Source organism: Astatotilapia calliptera, chromosome 7, assembly GCF_964374335.1.
Source record: "Astatotilapia calliptera chromosome 7, fAstCal68.1, whole genome shotgun sequence".
Lineage (NCBI taxonomy): Eukaryota > Metazoa > Chordata > Actinopteri > Cichliformes > Cichlidae > Astatotilapia > Astatotilapia calliptera.
In genome coordinates, this window is record NC_137428.1 from 33,908,746 (window position 1) to 33,935,232 (window position 26,487).

The 26,487-nt window shown below is 40.7% G+C and overlaps 1 protein-coding gene across 1 annotated transcript in view; it reads right to left on the minus strand.

The window, feature by feature from the left end:
• The window catches only part of igsf9a (immunoglobulin superfamily, member 9a), a 63,607-nt gene that overhangs the window by 13,575 nt on the left and 23,545 nt on the right, over positions 1-26,487 (minus strand). The window contains exons 5-9 of the mRNA XM_026174326.2: positions 23,598-23,746; positions 22,687-22,798; positions 16,433-16,574; positions 10,738-10,883; positions 7,940-8,082 (exon numbers count right to left, since the gene is read on the minus strand). Coding sequence (XP_026030111.2) covers positions 7,940-8,082; positions 10,738-10,883; positions 16,433-16,574; positions 22,687-22,798; positions 23,598-23,746 — 692 coding nt within the window. The remainder of the gene's footprint in view (positions 1-7,939; positions 8,083-10,737; positions 10,884-16,432; positions 16,575-22,686; positions 22,799-23,597; positions 23,747-26,487) is intronic.

The following is a 26,487-nucleotide window of genomic DNA, read 5'->3' on the forward strand; positions in this document are numbered from 1 at the left end:
TAACCAAGCAAGCAAAATATGCGCTTTTCAGATATGTATGAATGATTCACTGTATAGTAACTACAGTTTTTGATATTTGTAGTCCCTGCTACACAGATTCCATCCAAATGACACCGTTTTTGCAAGAAGAGATTTACAATAAATGTTAAAAGATGTGATTTTTGTCTGATTAGAAAAGATTTTTTATTTTTTTATTTTTCTCAGTCAGGTCAGTCAAAACACACATAACAGAAATGGCCTGCAAAGCTTTCAAGCATTTGCTTTTAAAACCGTAAATTTTCAGTCATTTTTTTGTTCCATTAAGTCACAGCTGGAAGGCTTGTGTTTAGCTTTGACTGTGCAAAAGGTTGCCACTCAGTATAATGAAGTCAAAATTGCTATCATGCCCCCCCTCCCAGAATGAGGCAGTAAGAAAGTATTACTGTGGGTATGAGAGCTTGTGACGTCCATGGTAGAATTGGAATAATTGGCAGAATAACAGCCTGACTCTAGCGCCTGTGTCCCACACTGCAGGAATCTAACGCATTTCCTGTGGTGCATCTCATCTGCTGACATGTCCACAGCTCAGACATAAAGCACTGAGGAGGGGGTCAGCTCACTGTGTAAAGATGAGGGGGAAAAGGAAGCGGGTGGCTGTTTTGCACACAAAACTAAGGGAATGATTTAATTTTAAAAGCTGCTTCCCAAGGTCTTACATTGTAAAAGAAATAAATATAGATATAAATAGATATAGGCATATATATTACACCCAGCATATATATATATAAAATAAAAATAAAAAACACCCAGCACGCCCCTGCGGGCGGTTTATCCTTCAAGCTCGGGTCCTCTACCAGAGGCCTGGGAGCTTGAGGGTCCTGCGCAGTATCTTAGCTGTTCCCAGGACTGCGCTCTTCTGGACAGAGATCTCCGATGTTGTTCCCGGGATCTGCTGGAGCCACTCACCTAGCTTGGGAGTCACCGCACCTAGTGCTCCGATTACCACGGGGACCACCATTACCTTCACCCTCCACATACTCTCGAGCTCTTCTCTGAGCCCTTGGTATTTCTCCAGCTTCTCGTGTTCCATCTTCCTGATGTTGCTGTCATTCGGAACCGCTACATCGATCACTACGGCCGTCTTCTTCTGTTTGTCTACCACCACTATGTCTGGTTGGTTAGCCACCACCATTTTGTCCGTCTGTATCTGGAAGTCCCACAGGATCTTAGCTCGGTCATTCTCCACCACCCTTGGGGGCATCTCCCATTTTGACCTCGGGACTTCCAGGTTATACTCGGCACAGATGTTCCTGTACACTATGCCGGCCACTTGGTTATGGCGTTCCATGTATGCCTTGCCTGCTAGCATCTTGCACCCTGCTGTTATGTGCTGGATTGTCTCTGGGGCATCTTTACACAGCCTGCACCTGGGGTCTTGCCTGGTGTGATAGACCCCAGCCTCTATGGATCTTGTACTCAGAGCTTGTTCTTGTGCTGCCATGATCAGTGCCTCTGTGCTGTCTTTCAGTCCAGCTTTGTCCAGCCACTGGTAGGATTTCTGGATATCAGCCACCTCCTCTATCTGCCGGTGGTACATACCGTGCAGGGGCATGTCCTTCCATGATGGTTCCTCGTCTCCCTCCTCTTTCTTGGGTTTCTGCTGCCTGAGGTATTCACTGAGCACTCGGTCAGTTGGGGCCATCTTCCCAATGTATTCTTGGATGTTCCTTGTCTCATCCTGGACTGTGGTGCTGACACTCACCAGTCCCCAGCCCCCTTCCTTCCGCTTAGCGTACAGCCTCAGGGTGCTGGACTTAGGGTGAAACCCTCCATGCATGGTAAGGAGCTTTCTTGTCTTTATGTCAGTGGCTTCTATCTCCTCCTTTGGCCAGCCTATTACCCCAGCAGGGTACCTGATCACGGGCAGGGCGTGCGTGTTGATGGCCCGGATCTTGTTCTTACCATTCAGCTGACTCCTCAGGACTTGCCTGACCCTCTGCAGGTACTTGGTGGTTGCAGCTTTTCTAGCAGCCTCTTCATTGTTCCCATTCGCCTGCGGGATCCCCAGGTACTTGTAACTGTCCTCTATGTCTGCAATGTTGCCTTCTGGTAGTTCAATCCCCTCAGTTCTGACTACCTTCCCTCTCTTTGTTACCATCCGACTACACTTCTCCAGTCCGAACGACATTCCAATGTCATTGCTGTATAGCCTGGTAGTGTGGATCAGTGAATCGATGTCTCGTTCACTCTTGGCATACAGCTTGATGTCATCCATGTACAGGAGGTGGCTGACAACTGCTCCGTTCCGTAGTCGGTATCCGTAGCCAGTCTTGTTAATGATCTCACTGAGGGGGTTCAGGCCTATGCAGAACAGCAGTGGGGACAGAGCATCTCCTTGGTAGATCCCGCACTTGATGGTGACTTGTGCTATGGGCTTGGAGTTGGCCTCTAGTGTTGTACACCACATCCCCATTGAGTTCCTGATGAAGGCTCTTAGGGTCCCATTGATCTTGTACAATTCTAGGCATTCCAGTATCCAGCTGTGGGGCATTGAGTCATAGGCCTTCTTGTAATCAATCCAGGCAGTGCACAGGTTGGTCAGTCTGGTCTTGCAGTCTCGGCTGACTGTTCTGTCTACCAGTAGCTGGTGTTTTGCGCCTCTGGTATTCTTGCCAATTCCTTTCTGTGTCTCACTCATGTATTGACCCATGTGCCTGTTGATCTTAGCCGATATGATGCCTGACAGGAGCTTCCATGTAGTACTGAGGCAGGTTATTGGTCGGTAGTTGGAGGGGACCGGTCCTTTCTTGGGGTCCTTGGGGATCAGGACCGTCCGACCTTCAGTTAGCCATTCCGGGTGTCTCTCGTTAACTAGCAGCTGATTCATTTGTGCTGCCAGACGCTCGTGGAGTGCAGTCAGCTTCTTTAGCCAGTAGGCGTGAACCATGTCGGGCCCTGGTGCTGTCCAACTCTTCATACTGGAGACCCTTTCTTGGATATCTGCCACTGTGATGGTTACTGGACCCTGTTCAGGGAGGTCGCTGTGGTCTGCCCTCAGATCCACTAGCCACTGAGCATTGCCGTTATGGGTTACGTCCTTCTCCCATATGCTCTTCCAGTATTGCTCCGTCTCCAGCCTTGGTGGTGCTGTTCTCTTATTGTTCCCTTGCCACTGAGAGTACACCTTTGCTGGTTCTGTTGAGAACAGCTGGTTTATTCTCCTGCCTTCTATCTCTCTGGTGTACCTCCTCAAGCGGCTGGCCAAGGCTGTGAGTCTTTGCTTGGCAGTTTCCAAGGCCTCAGGTATGGACAGCTTGCTGTATTTTTTATGCACCTTCTTTGTCGCACCTTTCTGCAACTCCGTTAGTTGGCTAACCTCCCTCCGTGCTACTTTGATCTTACTTTGATCCATGGAGGGTACTGCCCCTTGTGGCTGTTCTACTTATAGCCAAGCATCTCACTGATCACTGCTGCCGTATTGTAGATCAGCTTGTTAGTGTTGGTAATCGTGGTTGTAGGTATTGTCCGTAGTGCTGCATTAACATCATCTAGCAGACCTTCTGAGGGTACTTCACGTAATCTTGGTAACCGGCTACGGGGGATCCAGGTTTCAAGCTTGGCCATGATCCTATTTTTCAGGTCAGTTCCTCTCGCACTCAACGATCCTTCTCCTATCGCACTTGGGGCTATGTACCCAATCTCGGGTGGGGGTGATGATATCGCCCCCCTGACCGGGCGTCCTGATTCCCCCTTGCCGTAGCATTTGTGATGTACCTCGTCAATCTCTAGCTGTGAGAGCAGTCCCTTCTTTCGAATGTTGGAACACTTTTCGCCGTCATTGTGGATGTTGGGTATCGAAGAATCCATAGGTCCCTCATCCTATTCATGTAGCCCCTTCCGCCGGGGTTACTTGCGTAGTAGCATTCCAACAACGCCCTGTTTTCGTCTCTTGCCCACCGATGCCTTCTTGTTCCAGTAGCCCACTTTTCGTCAGGGTACCCTGGTTCCTCAACACCTGACGCGGACCTTGTTGATCCGGGCGGCGTCCGAGCCGGCATGCCTTCATATTTATCTGTCTCGCTCATGTCTGCGGTAGGCTTGCTTAGCATAAGGGGTCTAGCCTTAGGACCCTTACTGGATACAGACGCCCCAGGCAGGAATCGAACTTGCGATCCTCTGTATTGTTCGATACATATGCGTACCGAACCGAAAGCACTGTATCGAACGGTTCAATATCGATACGAGTATTGTTGCACCACCTCATATATATATATATATATATATAAAAAAAAAACACCCAGCGCGCCCCTGCGGGCGGTTTATCCTTCAAGCTCGGGTCCTCTACCAGAGGCCTGGGAGCTTGAGGGTCCTGCGCAGTATCTTAGCTGTTCCCAGGACTGCGCTCTTCTGGACAGAGATCTCCGATGTTATTCCCGGGATCTGCTGGAGCCACTCGCCTAGCTTGGGAGTCACCGCACCTAGTGCTCCGATTACCACGGGGACCACCGTTACCTTCACCCTCCACATCCTCTCGAGCTCTTCTCTGAGCCCTTGGTATTTCTCCAGCTTCTCGTGTTCCTTCTTCCTGATATTGCTGTCATTCGGAACCGCTACATCGATCACTACGGCCGTCTTCTTCTGTTTGTCTACCACCACTATGTCCGGTTGGTTAGCCACCACCATTTTGTCCGTCTGTATCTGGAAGTCCCACAGGATCTTAGCTCGGTCATTCTCCACCACCCTTGGGGGCATCTCCCATTTTGACCTCGGGACTTCTAGGTTATACTCGGCACAGATGTTCCTGTACACTATGCCGGCCACTTGGTTATGGCGTTCCATGTATGCCTTGCCTGCTAGCATCTTGCACCCTGCTGTTATGTGCTGGATTGTCTCTGGGGCATCTTTACACAGCCTGCACCTGGGGTCTTGCCTGGTGTGATAGACCCCAGCCTCTATGGATCTTGTACTCAGAGCTTGTTCTTGTGCTGCCATGATTAGTGCCTCTGTGCTGTCTTTCAGTCCAGCTTTGTCCAGCCACTGGTAGGATTTCTGGATATCAGCCACCTCCTCTATCTGCCGGTGGTACATACCGTGCAGGGGCCTGTCCTTCCATGATGGTTCCTCGTCTCCCTCCTCTTTCTTGGGTTTCTGCTGCCTGAGGTATTCACTGAGCACTCGGTCAGTTGGGGCCATCTTCCCAATGTATTCTTGGATGTTCCTTGTCTCATCCTGGACTGTGGTGCTGACACTCACCAGTCCCCGGCCCCCTTCCTTCCGCTTAGCGTACAGCCTCAGGGTGCTGGACTTGGGGTGAAACCCTCCATGCATGGTAAGGAGCTTTCTTGTCTTTATGTCAGTGGCTTCTATCTCCTCCTTTGGCCAGCCTATTACCCCAGCAGGGTACCTGATCACGGGCAGGGCGTACGTGTTGATGGCCCGGATCTTGTTCTTACCATTCAGCTGACTCCTCAGGACTTGCCTGACCCTCTGCAGGTACTTGGTGGTTGCAGCCTTTCTAGCGGCCTCTTCATGGTTCCCATTTGCCTGCGGGATCCCCAGGTACTTGTAACTGTCCTCTATGTCTGCAATGTTGCCTTCTGGTAGTTCAATCCCCTCAGTTCTGACTACCTTCCCTCTCTTTGTTACCATCCGACTACACTTCTCCAGTCCGAACGACATTCCAATGTCATTGCTGTATAGCCTGGTAGTGTGGATCAGTGAATCGATGTCTCGTTCACTCTTGGCATACAGCTTGATGTCATCCATGTACAGGAGGTGGCTGACAACTGCTCCGTTCCGTAGTCGGTATCCGTAGCCAGTCTTGTTAATGATCTCACTGAGGGGGTTCAGGCCTATGCAGAACAGCAGTGGGGACAGAGCATCTCCTTGGTAGATCCCGCACTTGATGGTGACTTGTGCTATGGGCTTGGAGTTGGCCTCTAGTGTTGTCCGCCACATCCCCATTGAGTTCCTGATGAAGGCTCTTAGGGTCCCATTGATCTTGTACAATTCTAGGCATTCCAGTATCCAGCTGTGGGGCATTGAGTCATAGGCCTTCTTGTAATCAATCCAGGCAGTGCACAGGTTGGTCAGTCTGGTCTTGCAGTCTCGGCTGATTGTTCTGTCTACCAGTAGCTGGTGTTTTGCACCTCTGGTATTCTTGCCAATTCCTTTCTGTGTCCCGCTCATGTATTGACCCATGTGCCTGTTCATCTTAGCCGATATGATGCCTGACAGGAGCTTCCATGTAGTACTGAGGCAGGTTATTGGTCGGTAGTTGGAGGGGACCGGTCCCTTCTTGGGGTCCTTGGGGATCAGGACCGTCCGGCCTTCAGTTAGCCATTCCGGGTGTCTCTCGTTAACTAGCAGCTGGTTCATTTGTGCTGCCAGACGCTCGTGGAGTGCAGTCAGCTTCTTCAGCCAGTAGGCGTGAACCATGTCGGGCCCTGGTGCTGTCCAACTCTTCATACTGGAGACCCTTTCTTGGATATCTGCCACTGTGATGGTTACTGGACCCTGTTCAGGGAGGTCGCTGTGGTCTGCCCTCAGATCCACTAGCCACTGAGCATTGCCATTATGGGTTGCATCCTTCTCCCATATGCTCTTCCAGTATTGCTCCGTCTCCAGCCTTGGTGGTGCTGTTCTCTTATTGTTCCCTTGCCACTGAGAGTACACCTTTGCTGGTTCTGTGGAGAACAGCTGGTTTATTCTCCTGCCTTCTATCTCTCTGGTGTACCTCCTCAAGCGGCTGGCCAAGGCTGTGAGTCTTTGCTTGGCAGTTTCCAAGGCCTCAGGTATGGACAGCTTGCTGTATTTCTTAGGCACCTTATTTGTCGCACCTTTCTGCAACTCCGTTAGTTGGCTAACCTCTCTCCGTGCTACTTTGATCTTGCCCTCTAGCCCCCTTCTCCATGGAGGGTACTGCCCCTTGTGGCTGTTCAACTTGTAGCCAAGCATCTCACTGATCACTGCTGCCGTATTGTAGATCAGCTTGTTAGTGTCGGTAATCGTGGTTGTAGGTATTGACCTGGCGTCCTGACTCCTCCTTGCCGTAGCATTTGTGTTGTACCTCGTCAATCTCTAGCTGTGAGAGCAGTCCCTTCTTTCGAATGTTGGAACACTGAGCTACTAGTTGTTTCGCCGTCATTGTGGATGTTGGGTATCGAAGAATCCATAGGTCCCTCATCCTATTCATGTAGCCCCTTCCGCCAGGGTTACTTGCGTAGTAGCATTCCAACAACGCCCTGTTTTCGTCCCTTGCGAAATATGTGTGTAATATATGTGTATGTATGTATGTATGTATGTATGTATATATATATATATATATATATATATATATATATATATATATATATATATATATGTATGTATGTATGTGTGTGTGTGTGTGTGTGTGTGTGTGTGTGCGCAACTATTTTTTTTTTTTAAAGAAAGGACAAAGCTACTCCCCTCCCCCATCTGTAGTGGTTCCTACACCCATTTATCCAATGAGATGAAATGAGCAGTAGATTGAAGTGAAAGCAGAAGAATAATAGAAAAAGATGGGAGTACACGGGGCAGTAAGGAATGCCTTAAGGATGGCTTTCATAGCTTTTAAGACTGAAAAAAGTCTGCCACTCTATTAAAATGTATGTGATTGCATGGCCTTAGACCTAGGAAACAGAACATATTTTGATGCGTCAGCACAGGAAATGTGAATTTATAATGTTTAAATAACTACATAAATAGTAAATAAATATAGTAAATGCTCAAAGCTATCGAGTCATAAAGCTCACAGCAATGTTGGACAAATTGTGCATTCTGTACTAATAGAAAACAGCCAGTGATTCCTTGTGAGTATCATAAATCAATAGTCTAGTGTTGGGTGCACAGAACAGGGGATAGCATTTTTTTAAGGACACAGCAAAGGCTGATTATTAAGGAAAATGTGCGGTTATGTGGAAATTATTATTCTTATTACCAAAGACAGGTCGACTGGTTCTCCGTCCTTCATCCAATCCACACGGAGCAGCGGGGGCTGAGCTACCATTGGGCAGGAAACCACACCATCCATACCTGTGGGGAGGTATGTTTCCTGGGGCATTTTTAGTGCCTGGGCTGGGTCTGAGAACAGTTATATAGATAAAACATTATTTATTTTTGTAATAGTTAAGCATTCAAATACTTTACTGTGTCAACACTGAGGAAAACTGCACATACCACTGCAGAGGAACTGTGCCATGATCCATAACTTATTTTGAAAAACAATTGTTTTGTTGTAGTGCATTTTCTGCAAGTCTGTGTATTCAGTATAAGAAGTTTGCAGTTGACTGAGTGCCTGACAGAATAATATATTTCACAGGCAAGAGCAAAATGTTAATAGGGAACTGTTTACAAAACCTTAAAGAAGCCTCACAAATAAAAAATACAATAAGCGGAAAAAACAAGACAAAAATTGGGGTTTCAAGGGAATGTATGGTCTAGTTTTCTACATCAGTTCTAGGAACTGTGCATTTTTTCATTACAGTTTATTTCAGAACTAATTCTACTGCTGACAGCAGTGCAATAAAACACCATATTTAATGTCTCTGGAATCTTATTTTCATCTTTTTGATTTAATTTATATAGATTTCCTTAATAAACACTAGTTATCAGTCTCATCCAGGAACTTTGTAATTTCCACTGTACCTCTGTTGAAAGAAGGTACGGATATCCTTTGCCGCTTGGCATTAAAGTTATCAGTTACTTTCACTTTCCTACTGTCTTTTATATATTTTTTCTGAGATCACTGTTTCAATATATAAAATATGACTGGGGCTTTCTTAGTGGTAATTAAACTAATCAGGACATGTTTTTTTATGACTTAGTGCTTAAAATGAAGCTTAAAATATTGTTTGTGACTGTCCATCACAGTGTTTGTCTACCTTACGATGCTACAATGTTTCTAAAGTGAAGACTGCCACTCCACATGAAGGGAATACATGCGACATATGAAAGAAAGCTCAGACTAATTGACCCTTTGTCATCAGCAACCCACAGTAAGCAAAACATGTCAGATATGTAGTAAATCTGCTAATTGGCATTGGCAGATAAATCCATCATATATGTACTCACACTAATCATGTTATGGTTTCCTAAATATTCTATTCACCAGTTTAGTTATAATTTTGTTTTTATCTTTGTCAGGACCATGGACTAAACATATCTTGCCCATGGGCAAGTAAAACCTAATTTCGATACATATTTGTATTTTAAAGACTATCAAAGATACTAGATAAAAATAGAAATATGTTTTCAAAAATACATATATCATCTCCACTCCAGAAACATAACAGAAGTATACACACTGTAAAACCTCTATATGTACATGTACCCTTCATTCAATAAGGAGACCACCCTTTCAATATATAAACTATATAAAATATATGACACGGCTGGTTTCTTAGAATCCACTTTCTTTTTTGCCTCTAAAGAAAAAATAATAATCTAGACATTTTCAAGGCATAGGGGAGCTTGGTTCTTGCCTTAATGGACTTAGATGAAAAGGAGGATTGTGCAAAGGCTGAGTTTCTTTACTCTATATTCACACAGCACAGTTGATCCTAAAGCTTTGGTTATCTGTGCTGAGGAAAGTTGTTCAGAAGTTATCAGTGCTGAAAATGCAGCATAGTGAACTAAAACAAGATGAACAAGTCAAAGTTTATTTGTACTGTGATGCAAATGGACTCTGGTTCTTTCTGGATGACCAAGCTACTCAACGCCTGACTTACATACAGGTGTGTCAGCTTCCTCTACTATGTGTGTTAGCCTCCTGCCATCTGTGATGCCAACACTTGATGGATTTCTGTCAGCACCATCCACTGAAACACTATCTAATGTGTCATGCTCACACCCCATAGAAGTACATCTTTGATAATATTTTTTGCATCTTTGTGTGTTTTAATGGTTTGAGGGTTACTGGGAATGACCTGATTATTCTAGGTGACCAAGGTTTTAAAATCCAGAAATGTTACATAGGCAGTCCATGTGGACTCTTACCTTGCTATTGAAGTTGTTTCTAAAATTAATCAATGCCAAATTACTGCCAGATTTCACAAGTTTTCATGCAATTTAGGCCCTCAAACAGGCAATTATTTTGTCGAAATAATATTAAACTGAGCAGATACAATGGGGCCTTTACACTGTGAGTGCTCAGGCCTTAATGACAATAATATTCATAATAATAGAGACAATAATGAAAAGAAATGAAATTTGAAGGAAATTACAAATAGTCTTTTAAGGACTCATAGTGGCTCTGTGATTGGATGAAAACTGGACAACTTTTATGCTGTACTGCAGAGGTTACTAAGCAAACATTGAAGCACTTTCTCTAACAGACTGATTCAGCTCCCCTGCCACAAGGACAGACACGGAAAATTGTTTCATACTTGATACAATATCTCTATAATGCAACACATCTGTCTAGCAGACAGTCGTCTGTACCCTGATGTTTAACAGTTAATTTCAGCTTAGTTAAAACAGACACTTGTGAGCCAATTAATGCTTTACTATTAATTGCTTTACCACTTTTGTAGCCATTTGAAATGTTGTTTCTGCTGGAGTTACTGAAATATTTTACTTGCTATACAGTACATTAATTAGTGTATGTTTAACTTATTTAAGATGTTGTGTGTTGTAGCTAAAAAGAATTGACCAATCTGGGATAAATGAAGTACACAGTAAATATTTCTTCTTATGACATCTTATTATATATTAGCCACAGACCACACACAAACGTACGCATCACTGTGAGGATGGCAGAGGCAGTTGGCGGCATGAGCAGGCCATTGGTTGGCACACAGGTGTAGTTGCCAGAGTCCTCTGGGATCAGCCTGGAGATAAGTAGAGTCCCATCTACCATGATCTTCACTCGTGACTTTAGAGACCTTGAGAAAAACATCAGTATGAGAGCAAACCAGCTACTTTAGAATAAGAGGGAAATATTCTCTAGCACATTTTCAGAACATCAAAAGTGTAGGAGGGTTTTTTTTTTGTTATTATTAATATTGTTATTCACTGTTCTGTGCAGATGGAGGTTAAGGACATTTCATTTTATTTCAGTTAGAGTGAGAGGCAGTGTGCCCACTCATGTTATACATCCTTATATTTAAAGAGAAAGGAAAAAAAAGACAAACAAACAAATCCATCTAACAGGCTTGTGACTTTGGTGTTATGTTTAAGGGACCACCTTCAGCCACATTCACATTCACGTACTATAAGAAACTTGGATATTTCTTAGCACTACTGTTTTCCTCTTGCATTGAAGAAAAATAGCCAGTGCCACTGAATATTTTAGTTGTTTCAGTTTCATGTTAACAGAGAATCAATCGAAAAATGTGATATGGGTCACTGTCAGTGACCGCAAAGATTTATCGCCAATGCTGAAGGCCTACAGAGCTTTTCAAGCTCTTTTAACTCAATTATGAGGCTTTACGGCGCATTTACTGTATCAGTCAGTTGCAGCGGGGGCCAGCTTCTTTAGCAAACAAATCTCTATCAAACCCTCGGTATGTTAACTGCCTCAGGAACAAACGGCAGACACACAGAGGACAACCTGCAGAATAAAACTGGAGATGGTAAGAAGTTGTTTTTTACCATCTTACAGGACAAAATAAAACAAGAGGTCAAAGGTTTATTGGACGTACATTTCTTTATCGTCAATTTTATTCAGCAGCACTAGTGTCAAAACTAAAATATGCCATCAACTATGGAATGAATTGCTATGGAAAATAGACATATAGAGAATGTAGCCACATATTTACATTTCCTTATATTCGTTTTTTCCCAGGTTAAAAGTGTCAGCTTTAGTTTATCCAGAACATTATAATTAAATACCTGTAATCACCTAATAAAATTACCATTTGCTTCAGCTCTACTTTTTTTAAGCAGTAATTAGCAACTAATTGCAAGCTAACATGCTGAACTAATAAGGCAAGGATAATACCTGCAACAGCATGTTGGCATTATTGGTGTAGACAGAAAGCCATGCATGTGTTAGGGTATAGCACAAAAGTGCTACTGTGCCCAAGGCTTCAGCACTAAACTACCTTCTCACTTTTTGTATCATATTTCGCTAGCATGGGTATAATTTTTCAGGGAGTTACTGATTCCCCTTGTGGTAAAAATAAATAAATAAATAAATAAAGTGGAAAAAACAAAAAAACAAAAAAGTTTTCCTAAGGTGATTTACTTATGAAAAATGATAGATGTACAGGGCTCATTCAAAAAAATAAATTGTTTGCTTTTTGTTTGTTTGTTTTTTCATACATGGAATAATTAGCATTTTTAATTAGCAGTTTCTATTCTAATAACTCAACAAACACATTTAATATCCACGTTACTCTTGCTCTCTTAAGCTAATACTGCCCTGTTTGGCATCAATAACTTGTAGGTATTTTTGCACAACTATCCACCAGGCTCTTGTAAAATTTTCCACTGCCACATGTAGATTTCAGTCAACTGTATTATGATAGAGGGCTTTTTTCATGTACAGCCCATTTAAATCCTCCTACAATGTAAAACAAACATAGCCAGCTCTATTTGTGACATCATTTCTGCTGAACGGCAACAAGATGATAACGTAGCTTTTAACCTGACTAGGCCTTTTCATAACTCTTCATCACTTCTCTTGCAGCCATTCCTTGGCTGATTTGCTTATTTGATGGGAACCATTATACCATCAAAGGGTACCCTTCAGGTTCAGTTTTAAACTACTTAATAAATTCATAATATCTTACACAGCAAAGATAATAACTGCTCATAACTGGGACTCAGAGACTCCCCAGTCCACAGCGACCCCAAATCATGACACTACACACAAATGTCCATAAGTGACATGCTCATCACATCACATTTGTGATGGTCACAGCATTTGTGACTTGACAAATCGACATTTGAGTTACCAGTCTGGAACACAGCAACCCAAAAAGCCAGGCATAAGAGTCTTGGTTTTGGCCTAATGTTACTTTTAGGCAGCCAAGTCTTTTCCTTGCACATCTCATCTGCAGGTCAGCACATGTACTTTGAGACGAACAGTAGCAACAGTTTCCTGTAGGTCCTGGAATAAAGTCCAGGGGGTTCTTGGAGACTTCTTTTTCCATCAAACACTTTACTCTTGGGCTAAATTTGCTGGGGCAGCCATTCTTGTACAAAATCTTTTTAAGTCCCTTGCCAGACTCATAGGCACCCAAAACTTTTTTTCTGATTCCCTTACAGAGTTCTTTAGATCTTGACATGAGAGGGCACACTTCAATAGCAAAGAAAACACCAGACTCTTGATGTCATACTTTTTAAATAAGACAGGTTCCAGCTCTCACTTCTAAAGAGTGTCCAATCATTGGCACCCAATCTGGAACACCTGATCCGAAATTTATGGATCTGAAGGTGTTACAGCTGTACGACTTTACTTTACTTACTGTTTCCACATGAATGACTTTACTTTTTGTAATTAATGCTGTGAACATGAAATAATTAGTTTGAGAATAGTGTCTTTCTTAAAAGGTACAAAGGTCAAAATACACTGAAAATATGACAAATTCAAAGGGATGTGTTTGTTTGTTTTTTTTTTTTTGCCATGATTGCATCTTAAACCCAAACAACAGCATGAAATCTGAGTGTAAATGGAGAAATGAATATAGGAAATCTATTTTGGCACTGTCAAAAAGCACCTCACTATTTTTAACAAAGAAATGAAAAAAAAGGCTTATTTCCCACCATTAGTCATAGATAATCAGAATAATCCTCATACGCTCTACTCAGCTGTTAACAGCAATATATATCAGGTCCAAAAAGCCTCTCTGAATCTCCCCCCCACCAATCGAGATCCGGTTGAGTATTAACCTGAGTATAATGAACAGTAATACCTGTTTTAGAGAAATGCTCAAGGGGAGAAGTAATGCAAATTAAGCCCCCAACCTGCTCAACTGACCCTATCCCAGCCACTGTTTTTTAAGAGACTGTTCAATTGTCTGGTGCATGATATGCTGGCAATCATGAGCCATTCCCTGCTCACTCCATCTTCTCTCTGGCACAAAACAGAGCTTTTATGAAACCTCTCATAGAGAAAAGCTCATTCGGCGCTTTGCAGTTTTCAGGGCAATATCTTTTTTCTTCTTTTAAAGTGACACGACTGATGCTACTGCAACATCAGAATTTCTTCTCTTTTCTATTTTTATTTTATTTCTGTATTTTTCTTTGTGTTTGGAGACTACAACATAATGTTATCTTTTATTGTCCTTTACATAATTTGGGGGTAAAAAAATAAGTTAAAAACCATGAGATAAATGAAGTATTTTGGCCTGTTTTTTGTCTTATAACATTGTGGTGAAATTGCACATTTACAAACACACAAAATATGCTGTTTCCAGTATTTACAAACTAATAACCTTCTGCATCTAACACCTGCCGAGATACATTTCTGATTCCACTGATTCATTATCTATCAGCTAACTTTTAACTTCATACCTTTTGACCAGCTGATACTAGAAAGAGAATTGGAGACTGAGGACAGTGCAGTGCAATATATGTTTTTTCCCTACTTTTAATCACTGTGCTCATTAATATTTAATGCCCAGTGCATATGAGGCATTAATTCATAAGAAAATAAACACTGATTTAGAAAACTTCAATGTGATACAATGTTGTTTTTCATATCAGCTAATGGGTGTTACCCTGTTGTCTACACCTGGACAAACATAGACAAGCCACACTAGTTAAGAAGAACTGCAGGTAAAATATGAAAACAGAGGCTCGTCTCTGACTTAAAATCCTTAGCACAAAATGTCAAGCCCCAAACAAGTAACCTCAGCGTGTGTGTGTGTGTTTCTTTTTTTCCTTATTTAAATTTCACATCTGAAGTAGCAAAAAAAAAAAAAAAAAAAATCCACCTTCTATCATCTCAGGAATATTTCTGGTGCACAGCTCACCCTCTCTCCTAGGCATATACCGAAGGAATAAAGCATTCTTTCATCACTAGCAGACTTGATTACTGCAAAGCGCTTTCAATTCTGGGCCAGCAAAGAAACCTTTTAGTTGTGAGTTCTTTAACGTGGCCCTTAGGTCACCACTGGACTGTAAAAACAGTTTGTGCAGTCAATGTTACCTCAGAGTGAAAAGAAATCACTCAGTGCTCATTTTCGTTAATTCAGGTCTGTCTAGATGTTTCACTTGTATCTAGAAAACAACAAGTCAAGTCAGGTGCTTATATACTTATTCAACAGTATGTGGGGACGTGTGATTGGTCCATGATGAATTCTGAAGCATGACAACAACTGCAAATGCATAGCCTGAAAGACTATCTCCAGCTAGAAAAGGTGCCCTGAAGTAACTTGACAAATAAAAGCAATTCATGGTGTTATTTTTAAAAGCATTTCTTATTTTTGGCACTAAAAAGCTTGAGCACAGTGATGTGCATATTCTGGCAGACAAACCACAGATCACCTTAGACACTCCCACGGGACACTAAATACTCAGTTTTTATGAATAACAAAAAAAAACCTACAGGCTGTATTGGGTGTATTTTCCCTTGGTGCTGTTGCAGTTTTATAACAATTTTACATTTGCCTGGTAAATTTGTTGCTATTTTAGTGCATGCAAACATTAGCTATTAAACTCAAAGAAACCATACTATGTATTGCATTTACCATGCATTATATGCAGCATCAATGAGGGTTTCATAATAAAGTGATCTTTGCATGAATGTATCCATGTTTCCAGATCAACAGAACGTATGGATCCACGTTTACCTGACATTTTTGAACTTGAGTGACAGGGGGTTTGAGTGCCTTATAAATAATTGAATGATAAAACATATAAAATTGATGACATCTTGCTGTAAATTTCATGAGCACATTTTGTGATCTCATGTATCCCTTTATTTAATGCAGAGTCTGAAGACTCGCCCTCATTCACCAAAATGTCAGTATATACCAACACGTACAAGATCTGCGCCTGTTTAATAAAGACACTCTGCAGACTGCATGTTAGTTATTGTCATGAAAGTATTCAATGAACTGACACAAGTAGATGTCAGACATACTTTTAAGGAATGTTCTGGATTTGTTAAACCCACAGAATTGGGCTTTTGTGTGCTATAATGCCTATTACTAAGATATACTGTAGGAGGAGGTGAGGTTAAGCTTCTGGTAAATTTTCAATACAGTCACTATAAAGTAAATCTCATCTCTTGTACAACCTGCCCAACATGTTGGGTTCTTTTTCCTTTTTTAAAAAAAATTTAAATTAAAGATTTAGTGTGACAAATCTCAGTAATCCGCTTTTTGTGATTTTCCTTTTTTTATGATGCAAAAGATAATGAAGGCAATCTTGAACAAAAAGCACAAAATTCGATTTACGTAACAACCACTAAGCTTTTCCAACATTCTCGGAAAAAAAAGAAAAGAAAAAAGGATAATAATCAAAATGGTAGTTCACTCACTCTATATGATAGACATTTTCTCCACCTTTTTCCCACACGTATGTCATGTTGGGGGGATCTGCCACTGCCTGGCACTGGAGATGTGCATCTTGGGACATATTCAGAGAGGTGTTTTTGGGAGGTATGACAATGACAGGCGGACCTGGAGATGCAGGATACAAAAAGGCTGAGTGCAGGGTATAATAATAAAGATTTCCTTTTTTTTGTCTCTATAGTTATTAAATAAATAACCTAAAAATCTAAGAAACAGTGTCAGTTTGGCAGAGGACACAAAAAATTAATAAATTACATAAGTACAATTCCTTTGTATCTAGATGAATAAATTCACCTCATACAAATAACAGTTTTAACAGATTTCTCTTTCTCAATACTCATCCTCACAATATGTCCCTTATCTACACTAGGTGTCGTATTCTCCTTTTACTTTAATGACTATTTTGCCAAAAAAAAACTGAATTGGAAGGACCTCTTAGGAAAGAGCTGCAATATAATCAAATAATGATAAAAGACTCAAATAGATTGTTGCATCTATTCTAGTATATTGCATTCTCTTTTAATTAAATTATACTTACTGTAACCTTCACTATCTTACACCTTTTTTATGATGCAACAAAAGACAGTATATTGCTCAAGTATTAAAAAATACTTAAGCTTATATGTTTCAGTACAACATAAATACATCAGTAGCTCAATATTATCCTTTAACATTACGCTGGACTACAGTATTCTTCTTGTAGAGGAGTATAGTATGTTGTATTCCTTTTGTTTTAGCTGGTCTCAGAGCAAAACCTGTTTTACCCTCCTTGAGACATCTACTAATTTCTTACATTCCCTTAAAAATCGTATTATTCATAGGAGAGAAAAAAATGAAATAGTCTGTGATGCAAAATATCAATCTAATAAATATCAGAATGAATTATTCATGAAATGCATGGTAGCGAAAGACACAACCACAGATAAAGTGGGAAACAACTGGATATTTAATGGTTAAATAGGTTGTATATTGGTGAAACGTAATAACAACAAAAATAGATGCTAAAACCTAATAAAAGAAACAAAATACAACACAGCAAAAGTTGAATTGTAAGAAGTAGATGTTTACTGAGAAATGAAAATAAAATCCAACTTAATACCCCATTGGCTTTTCAAACATTTCTTTTAACCGTAACACTAAAATATACAAAACATTCTGCGATGTTGCAGCGGTCCCCATCATGTCTTTGCTTGACCAGACATGTCACATACACTGTATTTATACATCTTTTACATTCTTTATGAGCAGCCCTTTGTCTCTCTCCAAGGTCTGCTGGGTCCTTGTTCAGAAACCAAAGTACGTACTTACTTAAAAATTAATATTCTCAATATGTGCCGTACAGGTGATAAGTTGGAGTATAGACTTCACCTGTTATTAGTAACTAATTTGTCAAGACACTAATTTGTAGAAATAGTAAACACAGCTCAGATTGTGCATATGTGAGGCCAGTGCTTAAACATTTTTAGTGAAGTAAAAAATTATGACATCAATATATCTGACAAAAATCCATACATGCAGAGTATATACAGTATATAGAGTACAAGGGTGCTCTATAGATGCACAGATGCCCTAAACTAAGAGTATAGGCAATTACTAGAATATTTTCTGTGATGGTTAATGTATCAGTATGCATAAGCACTTCATATTTTAGCATTAAAAATATAATTTTAATTAATTACTGTTGTTATCTCTTAATTTTCAAATTTACTGTTTTACAAAAGAAGCAGAAAAAAATTGTTAAGGACATTATTATTTTTTGATTAAGATGGCAAACTACAGATATTTACTTGCATTCCTGAATAGATAAATTAGTTTTAGTGGTTGAATGATATACTTGTCAGAGAAGTCCAGTGTGCTGGCTCAAATGTGGGTTTAAGAACATGATTTAATTGGTTTGTTATTTGTATAGTAAATAAATATATATATATGTTTCTTAATTTTAAATGAGCTTTTTACAGCTTTCTGAAACATTTGCATTTTTGTTTTTGTTTTTAATGATAGGTAGTGTTAGTCACTGTATGTAAGTGCAGTACATTAAAATTTTACTGACAAAAGACAATTAAGGTATCATTACTTTACTATTTAAGAATGAATCAGAACCACTCTACTAGACAAACTATGTAAAAAAATCTTTGCAGAGTTACCCCAAGCATCTTTTAATGTATATGTAATATGTTTTGTTCTGTTTTCATGCCATTGCACACTGGAAACATTAACTATACATAACGTTTCTGGTTCTGAAAAGTGGAGCCAATGCAAAACTGCCTTAACCAGTGTTCTTTCTAAGGAGGAAGTGACTCCTCTGTCTGGAGAAAGAATTTATAAATAGGATGTCATACAGTATATATATATATCATATGCAATTCATATATGACAAAATTAGCCAACATTTGACTAAATCTGTAACTTCACTGATGAGTGAATGCTGTTTAGTATATAAAGTATGGTTCCACTTGTGGTAAAAGGAAGATGAGGTTTGGTATACTTTAGAGCAGGTCTATGTTTTGATTGACAAGTATGAGCACAGAGTGCCCTCAAAAATCTGAGCTATCTTATGTCTTAAATGTTTAACTCAAAGCTTCAAGAGTGACTTTCCAAACTAATGGGAGACCTCACAGAGGCTGCATCCATCACTTATCTGTAGTCTATGACCTGACACCATATACACCAATAAATCAGTCAGTCTCTAGCTTCCTAAGGTTATAATGCTTGACTGGATATTTTAACACATGAGGGTTTCTACAATGACTCTTTTGAAGCCTTTAGTTGTGGTGACAAATGTGCTAATACAAACCAAACCAAAAGTCAAAAAGAAAAACAGTGTGTACACCAAAGCAACTGAAAGGAATTTGTCAAACGCAGCTATTTTAGTACCATTACAATGTTACATTTATCTCTTCCCTGAGCCACTCCAAACTTGTATTAACATGTGTGCTCTTTGCACAGAGCTAATAAAAAAGTTCTAACACCACATGTCTTATATACATATATAAACAAGATCATAATCATTACAGCGCTCATTACTGAACAAGTTTATAATCATAAATGCATGACATATATGCAAGAGTGAGTGTTTAGAGGTTACTTAAGGCTTTTAGTTTGATTCCATCCAGATCAGCTATTAGTCAGTAATCCATCCATGTGGCAATGCTTCAGAGGAATGCAGCCAAAGCTCAGATAATGTGACTTAGAGCCGTACGTGCTCATGATTATTATTTTAAATGTGGCCACTGCATCTGTGAGATTCCAAAATTAAGTGAAGCCTCAACAAGACTTTTTGCCAAAACAAAAATTATTTCCCCATACACCATGCTACAGATGAATCCTGGTCCTCCAGAGGAAAATCAGCAGTAGGAGTTGGAGTAGGAGTACAGAAGAAGTCAGAAATATATTCCACAGTGTATTACGCAGTGGTGTGTTGGTGTAATCCAATGATATACAGTAACCTATTTGCATATTTTACATGCATTTCTCCCTAAACTGGACGGTAGAGCTATGATTTGAAAACATCTTTGTAATTTTCACGTGTGTGAACACCTGCATGTATTACAAGCAATTAGAAACAATTATTATCAAAAGAAAAGTTTCTTTTTCAAAATAAGAACTAATTATGCATTTTATTCATAAAAGAAAGATATATATATATATATATATATATATATATATATATATATATATATATATATATATATATATATATATATATATATATATATATATATACATACACACACACACACAACACAAATGCTACGGCAAGGGGGAGTCAGGACACCAGGTCAGGGGGGAGATATCATCACCCCCCGAGATTGGGTACATAGCCCCAAGTGCGATAGGAGAAGGATCGTTGAGTGCGAGAGGAACTGACCTGAAAAATAGGATCATGGCCAAGCTTGAAACCTGGATCCCCCGTAGCCGGTTACCAAGATTACGTGAAGTACCCGCAGAAGGTCTGCTAGATGCTGCTAGATGATGTTAATGCAGCACTACGGACAATACCTACAACCACGATTACCAACACTAACAAGCTGATCTACAATACAGCATCAGTGAGATGCTTGGCTATAAGTAGAACAGCCACAAGGAGCAGTACCCTCCATGGAGAATCAGGCTAGAGGGCAACATCAAAGTAGCACGGAGGGAGGTTAGCCAACTAACGGAGTTGCAGAAAGGTGCGACAAAGAAGGTGCATAAAAAAATACAGCAAGCTGTCCATACCTGAGGCCATGGAAACTGCCAAGCAAAGACTCACAGCCTTGGCCTGCTGCTTGAGGAGGTACACCAGAGAGATAGAAGGCAGGAGAATAAACCAGCTGTTCTCCACAGAAACCAGCAAAGGTGTACTCTCAGTGGCAAGGGAAAAATAAGAGAACAGCACCACCAAGGCTGGAGACGGAGCAATACTGGAAAAGCATATGGGAGAAGGACGCAACCCATAACGGCAATGCTCAGTGGCTAGTGGATCTGAGGGCAGACCACAGCGACCTCCCTGAACAGGGTCCAGTAACCAGACATAGAGGACAGTTACAAGTACCTGGGGATCCCGTAGGCGAATGGGAACCATGAAGAGGCCGCTAGAAAGGCTGCAACCACCAAGTACCTGCAGAGTGTCATGCAAGTCCTGAGGAGTCAGCTGAATGGTAAGAACAAGATCCGAGCTATCAGCACCTACACCCTGCCTGCGATCAGGTACCCAGCTGGTATAATAAGTTAGCCAAAGGAGGAGATAGAAGCCACTGACATAAAGACAAGAAAGCTCCTTACCATGCATGGAGGGTTTCACCCCAAGTCCAGCACCCTGAGGCTGTACGCTAAGTGGAAGGAAGGGGGCTGGGGACTGGTGAGTGTCAGCACCACAGTCCAGGATGAGACAAGGAACATCCAAGAATACATTGAGAAGATGGCCCCAACTGACCGAGTGCTCAGTGAATACCTCAGGCAGCAGAAACCCAAGAAAGAGGAGGGAGACGAGGAACCATCATGGAAGGACAGGCCCCTGCACAGTATGTACCACCGGCAGATAGAGGAGGTGGCTGATATCCAGAAATCCTACCAGTGGCTGGACAAAGCTGGACTGAAAGACAGCACAGAGGCACTAATCATGGAAGCACAAGAACAAGCTCTGAGTACAAGATCCATAGAGGCTGGGGTCTATCACACCAGGCAAGACCCCAGGTGCAGGCTGTGTAAAGATGCCCCAGAGACAATCCAGCACATAACAGCAGGGTGCAAGATGCTAGCAGGCAAGGCATACATGGAACGCCATAACCAAGTGGCCGGCATAGTGTACAGGAACATCTGTGCCGAGTATAACCTAGAAGTCCCGAGGTCAAAATGGGAGATGCCCCCAAGGGTGGTGGAGAATGACCGAGCTAAGATCCTGTGGGACTTCCAGATACAGACGGACAAAATGGTGGTGGCTAACCAACCGGACATAGTGGTGGTAGACAAACAGAAGAAGACGGCCGTAGTGATCGATGTAGCGGTTCCGAATGACAGCAATATCAGGAAGAAGGAACACGAGAAGCTGGAGAAATACCAAGGGCTCAGAGAAGAGCTCGAGAGGATGTGGAGGGTGAAGGTAACGGTGGTCCCCGTGGTAATCGGAGCACTAGGTGCGGTGACTCCCAAGCTAGGCGATAGGCTCCAGCAGATCCCGGGAACAACATCGGAGATCTCTGTCCAGAAGAGCGCAGTCCTGGGAACAGCTAAGATACTGCGCAGGACCCTCAAGCTCCCAGGCCTCTGGTAGAGGACCCGAGCTTGAAGGATAAACCGCCCGCAGGGGCGTGCTGGGTGTTTTTTTATATATATATATATATACACACACACATATACACACATATATACACACACATATATACACATATATTCATGACCACAGACAATAAACTTTTCACTAAGTTACGTCAACTTCTCTAAAATGAAGCCTTCACACTGAGCAAAACACAAAGCTTTATCACGATAAAGCAACATCGGCAAGTCCCAGATGATATCTTGTCTCACATCATGATATTGACTCTTATTTAGTCACTGCGTGGCTAAATACCAGTCAAGTTCAGTTTGAACTTCTTTTACTGCTCTGTTGCATGATGCAAGGGCAAGAAACAGAAATGTAAATTATGGTGGCTTCAAGCCAGTTGGGCACACAGACATCACAGAAACTAAAGGAATTGGCAGGCAGAAAGACAGACAGACAGACTGTTAGGCAACAACTGACCTTTGATCTTCACTTTTGTCACGCAAGTCACGTTCCCCTCAGAGTTGGAGGCGTGGCAAGTGTACTGTCCTGCTGAATGTATACTCACTGCTCGCAGAGATAAAACTCCATCCTGATAAATATGACATAGTAAAAAAACGGAGAGGTGGCTGAATGCAGCAGGCAGGTAAACACACAGAAAGTACAATAGGTAGCAGCAATTGTAGCCTGTGCAAAAGCATTGGCATCCTACAGTATAATGTCAGTATTTAGTACTGTATGACATTTGCATCCAGCTGATAGTAGAATAGTAATATAGTAGAATCTTCACTTCCTACGTGCATACTTCACATGTATCCACACAATGGTTCCTGTGCCACAATATTTCAACAGGTAGGAGTAATAACAGATTTGGTGCTTGTGTCCAAAGCACCTTTGTTTTCCTTCCAAGGACTTTTCTAGAACCTATTCGTGTGCCACTTTGCATCAACACTACTGTGTCAACTTGGATGGATGGATGGATGGATGGGCATTTGAACTGAGGCTGATTTTAAAGTATCTTGGATACATTTGCTCAGTGTTACCCAAACTTTGTATGTATTGCAGTGCATGAACACTATACAGTTCAATGCACTTTTATTTATCACAACAACAATCAACTCAAGTCACTAGTAAGGTAAAGACCCTACAATAATATAGAGAAAATCCGAATAATCAGATGGCTCCCTTTTAAAAACTCCCTTTTAAAAAGGAAGAAACCTCCAGTAGAACCAGGCTCAGAAAGGTGCAGCCAACTGCTGAGGGTTGAAAAAAAAAAAGAGAGAGAGTACTACTATATATTATTTTCGAGGAAAATTTTGTTTATTTATTTCACCCCATGCATGTAACAACTACTTGTATTGCAGGTTTAAAACCCCTTAAAAAATACATACCTCAGAAATATTTTTTTGAATGGCAATGCCGTCTTTAAACCAAGTGATGGCTGGAGTAGGGTTGCCATTAGTCATGCAGGAAAGAGAAATGTGACTTCCAACCAAAGCCTCGAGGACAGGAGGTGGGGGTTCAGTGAAGGCGGGTGGGGCTATGGATATAAAAACAGCTTTAAGAAGATGCTCATAAACCATCTAAATTTAAAAAACTTAAAAACAGATTCCGCCATTTATGGAAAAACAAATTCCGATTGAATACTTATTCACACCATCCATAAACAAATATACATGTTCATACATTCTGATGGTATAGTTTGTGTCCCCTGAGTGGGAAGTGTAACAAATTAATATAAAGATTTTCAACTTTTTCATATGATGAAATATTTCTTTACTGATGGAAATGGTCTCCATAGGGATAAAGGTGCCACTGATTGGTTTGATAAGTTTTGAAATGATGTGAATCACATGTCATGCTCCAACAACTGAACACCTGTGGGAAATTTTGGACCGATGTGTTAAACAGCAATCTCCAATATCACTATCAAAACACCAAATGTGGGGAAATTCATTTGGAAGAATGGCGTTTCATCCACCCAGTACATTTCAACAGACTTGGTGAGTCAATGGTAAGGAGCATTAAAGCTGTTCGAGCTGTTTAGCCTTCTGTAAAAAGCAAGAAAGCTCTGTCTTCAAAGCAGAAGTATTAAGGGAAAAAATACAAAAGAGGAAAAACTGGATTAGCAGACAATACATTTATATACAACATGACAGCTGTACAGCCTGCTTTGTTACAGCAGCAGCCTGAAAGACACATTATTATTTCACATACCTAACTGAAAATGTCAGTTGCAAATGCAGCCTTTTAAATGTGCCTTTAGAACATCTTGCTGACACTTTAAATCTCAGATCTTATCAAAGGACAATCAGGCCTTCCTTTTTTGTCTGCAAACACTTCAGAGTTAAAAAGCCACCATAACTTATATCCTTACTGTAGCTGTATATGAAGAATATTTAAGTTTTTTTTACTTACTCTCTGAAAATAAACTTTAGTATATTATTGACTAATAAAACAGAAAAAGAAGCATGTTCTTTTATCTCGCCAATTCAAACCCATGACAGTCGCACAGATTATTATTGAAGGGGAGTGCAAACAATAGGTAAAGCCCATACTTGCAGGGCATGCCAGCAAAGTAACATCCAAGCCCTCAAGTACACAGTCATCATCTATTACTATTCTCACCCCTATCCTGATGCTCACACAGACCAGCTCGGTGAAACTGTTTCTGCCGCTTTGATCTGAGGCGCACTCCTACTTTGTTCTGTATGTTTGTGTGTGGAATCATAGCAAAGGTTTTCGAAAATATAGATAAACTTCAAAGGGCAAAAATAATGATGCATATTTCATATTACGATTTATTATTTACACCTATCAAGAAGTATGACGCTAACTCTAGTCAATGACTATTCTTTCCAAAATCCAGGTAAAAGAAGTCAGAAGTTATCCAAATTACCTGATCTGTTAAAAAAGTTTAGACACTATTAAAAAAAAAACTTCTTTTAACATCATGTTCGTTTTCTTTCAGTTTAAGAGGTGATTTTTTTATGTAGTATATACAGCAGTTACCTGATGAGTGGAAGTTCATACGGTAGACTGTAAGCTAAAAGATCACATTTGAATAATATAAACTTCTTTATACTGTATTAATATATATTATATAGAATGTAGCCTAAAAAAATAAAGGAATTAAGTCATGTTTTCTATGTTTCTTCCTTTGGAAACTAATACAATTTAACAACTAAATAACTCATAATCTTTACTTTAAAAATCAAAACATATCAGCAAGTTTTGTAAATGGAAAACATGTTGATAATTAACATTTACATGATCTGCACACTTTAGCACTTTTTCTTGGTTGTTTTCATAACTGGTCAGAACTCTGGGATAGAATGACCTTTTTCTCTTTTCCTTGAGGATGGTCGTGTGGGTCCTGGGCTAAAAGTGGCAATAAAGGAAGCACTGAAGCACCTTTCCTTAGTATGTGGAGAACGCAAAAAAGCTCTTATCATGGTTGCCGCACAGATAGTCCCAGCTTACTCGGCTTAGTTGGGAACCTTCCCAAGCAAATTTGACTATTCAACCACACCCCAGGTCTTGCTTTCCATTCTGACTGCACCGCCTTTCCTCCCGCCTTCTCCCATCACTGAATGTAATACTGCCACATCCCAAGCTACAGGAATGCAGAGTGAGCAGTCTGCATTAGTGCATTATAGTTTCATTTGTTGCTAGCATGAGGGGTTAGCTGTTGCCTGGTAATTGGTTTAAAATTGAATGTAGATAAAAAAGCTGTATGACACACATCTATCTGCATGCTCATTTTTGGTTCCATTTCTAGTCATTTCCATTTTTATGCTTGAAGCACTCAAAATATTTTCAGTTTAAAACACGCAATTAGTCATGTGAAAAAGAAAGTCTACCCTCACTTGTGTGTAGACAAAATGCCACAATGTTCCCAGGAGTGACTATTCTAGCTAATTAACCCAAAGGTCAGATCGTGTATTGCTCAGAGAAATTACAAAATACCCAAGAGGTTAAACTCAGACTCTACAGGCCTAAATTAGATTAGTATTTTTATTTTAGCATTGTTAGTACATAATATTGCTTCATTTAGTAATTTTTTTTTCTATACTCAAGCATTTCTTTTTACTTCACTTGCCTAAAAAGAGTTTTTCTTACCAATTTATCTTTTTTAATTTCCTCTAATAACTGTGGTGTGGTCAATGTTGCTAGCAGAACTTCAGGACTGACTACTTTGTTTTACGTTTTATCAGCGTGGTTATTTGCTAACATCACAACTGAGCCTATAATAGAGGCATATAGCTCATGTTACATTTT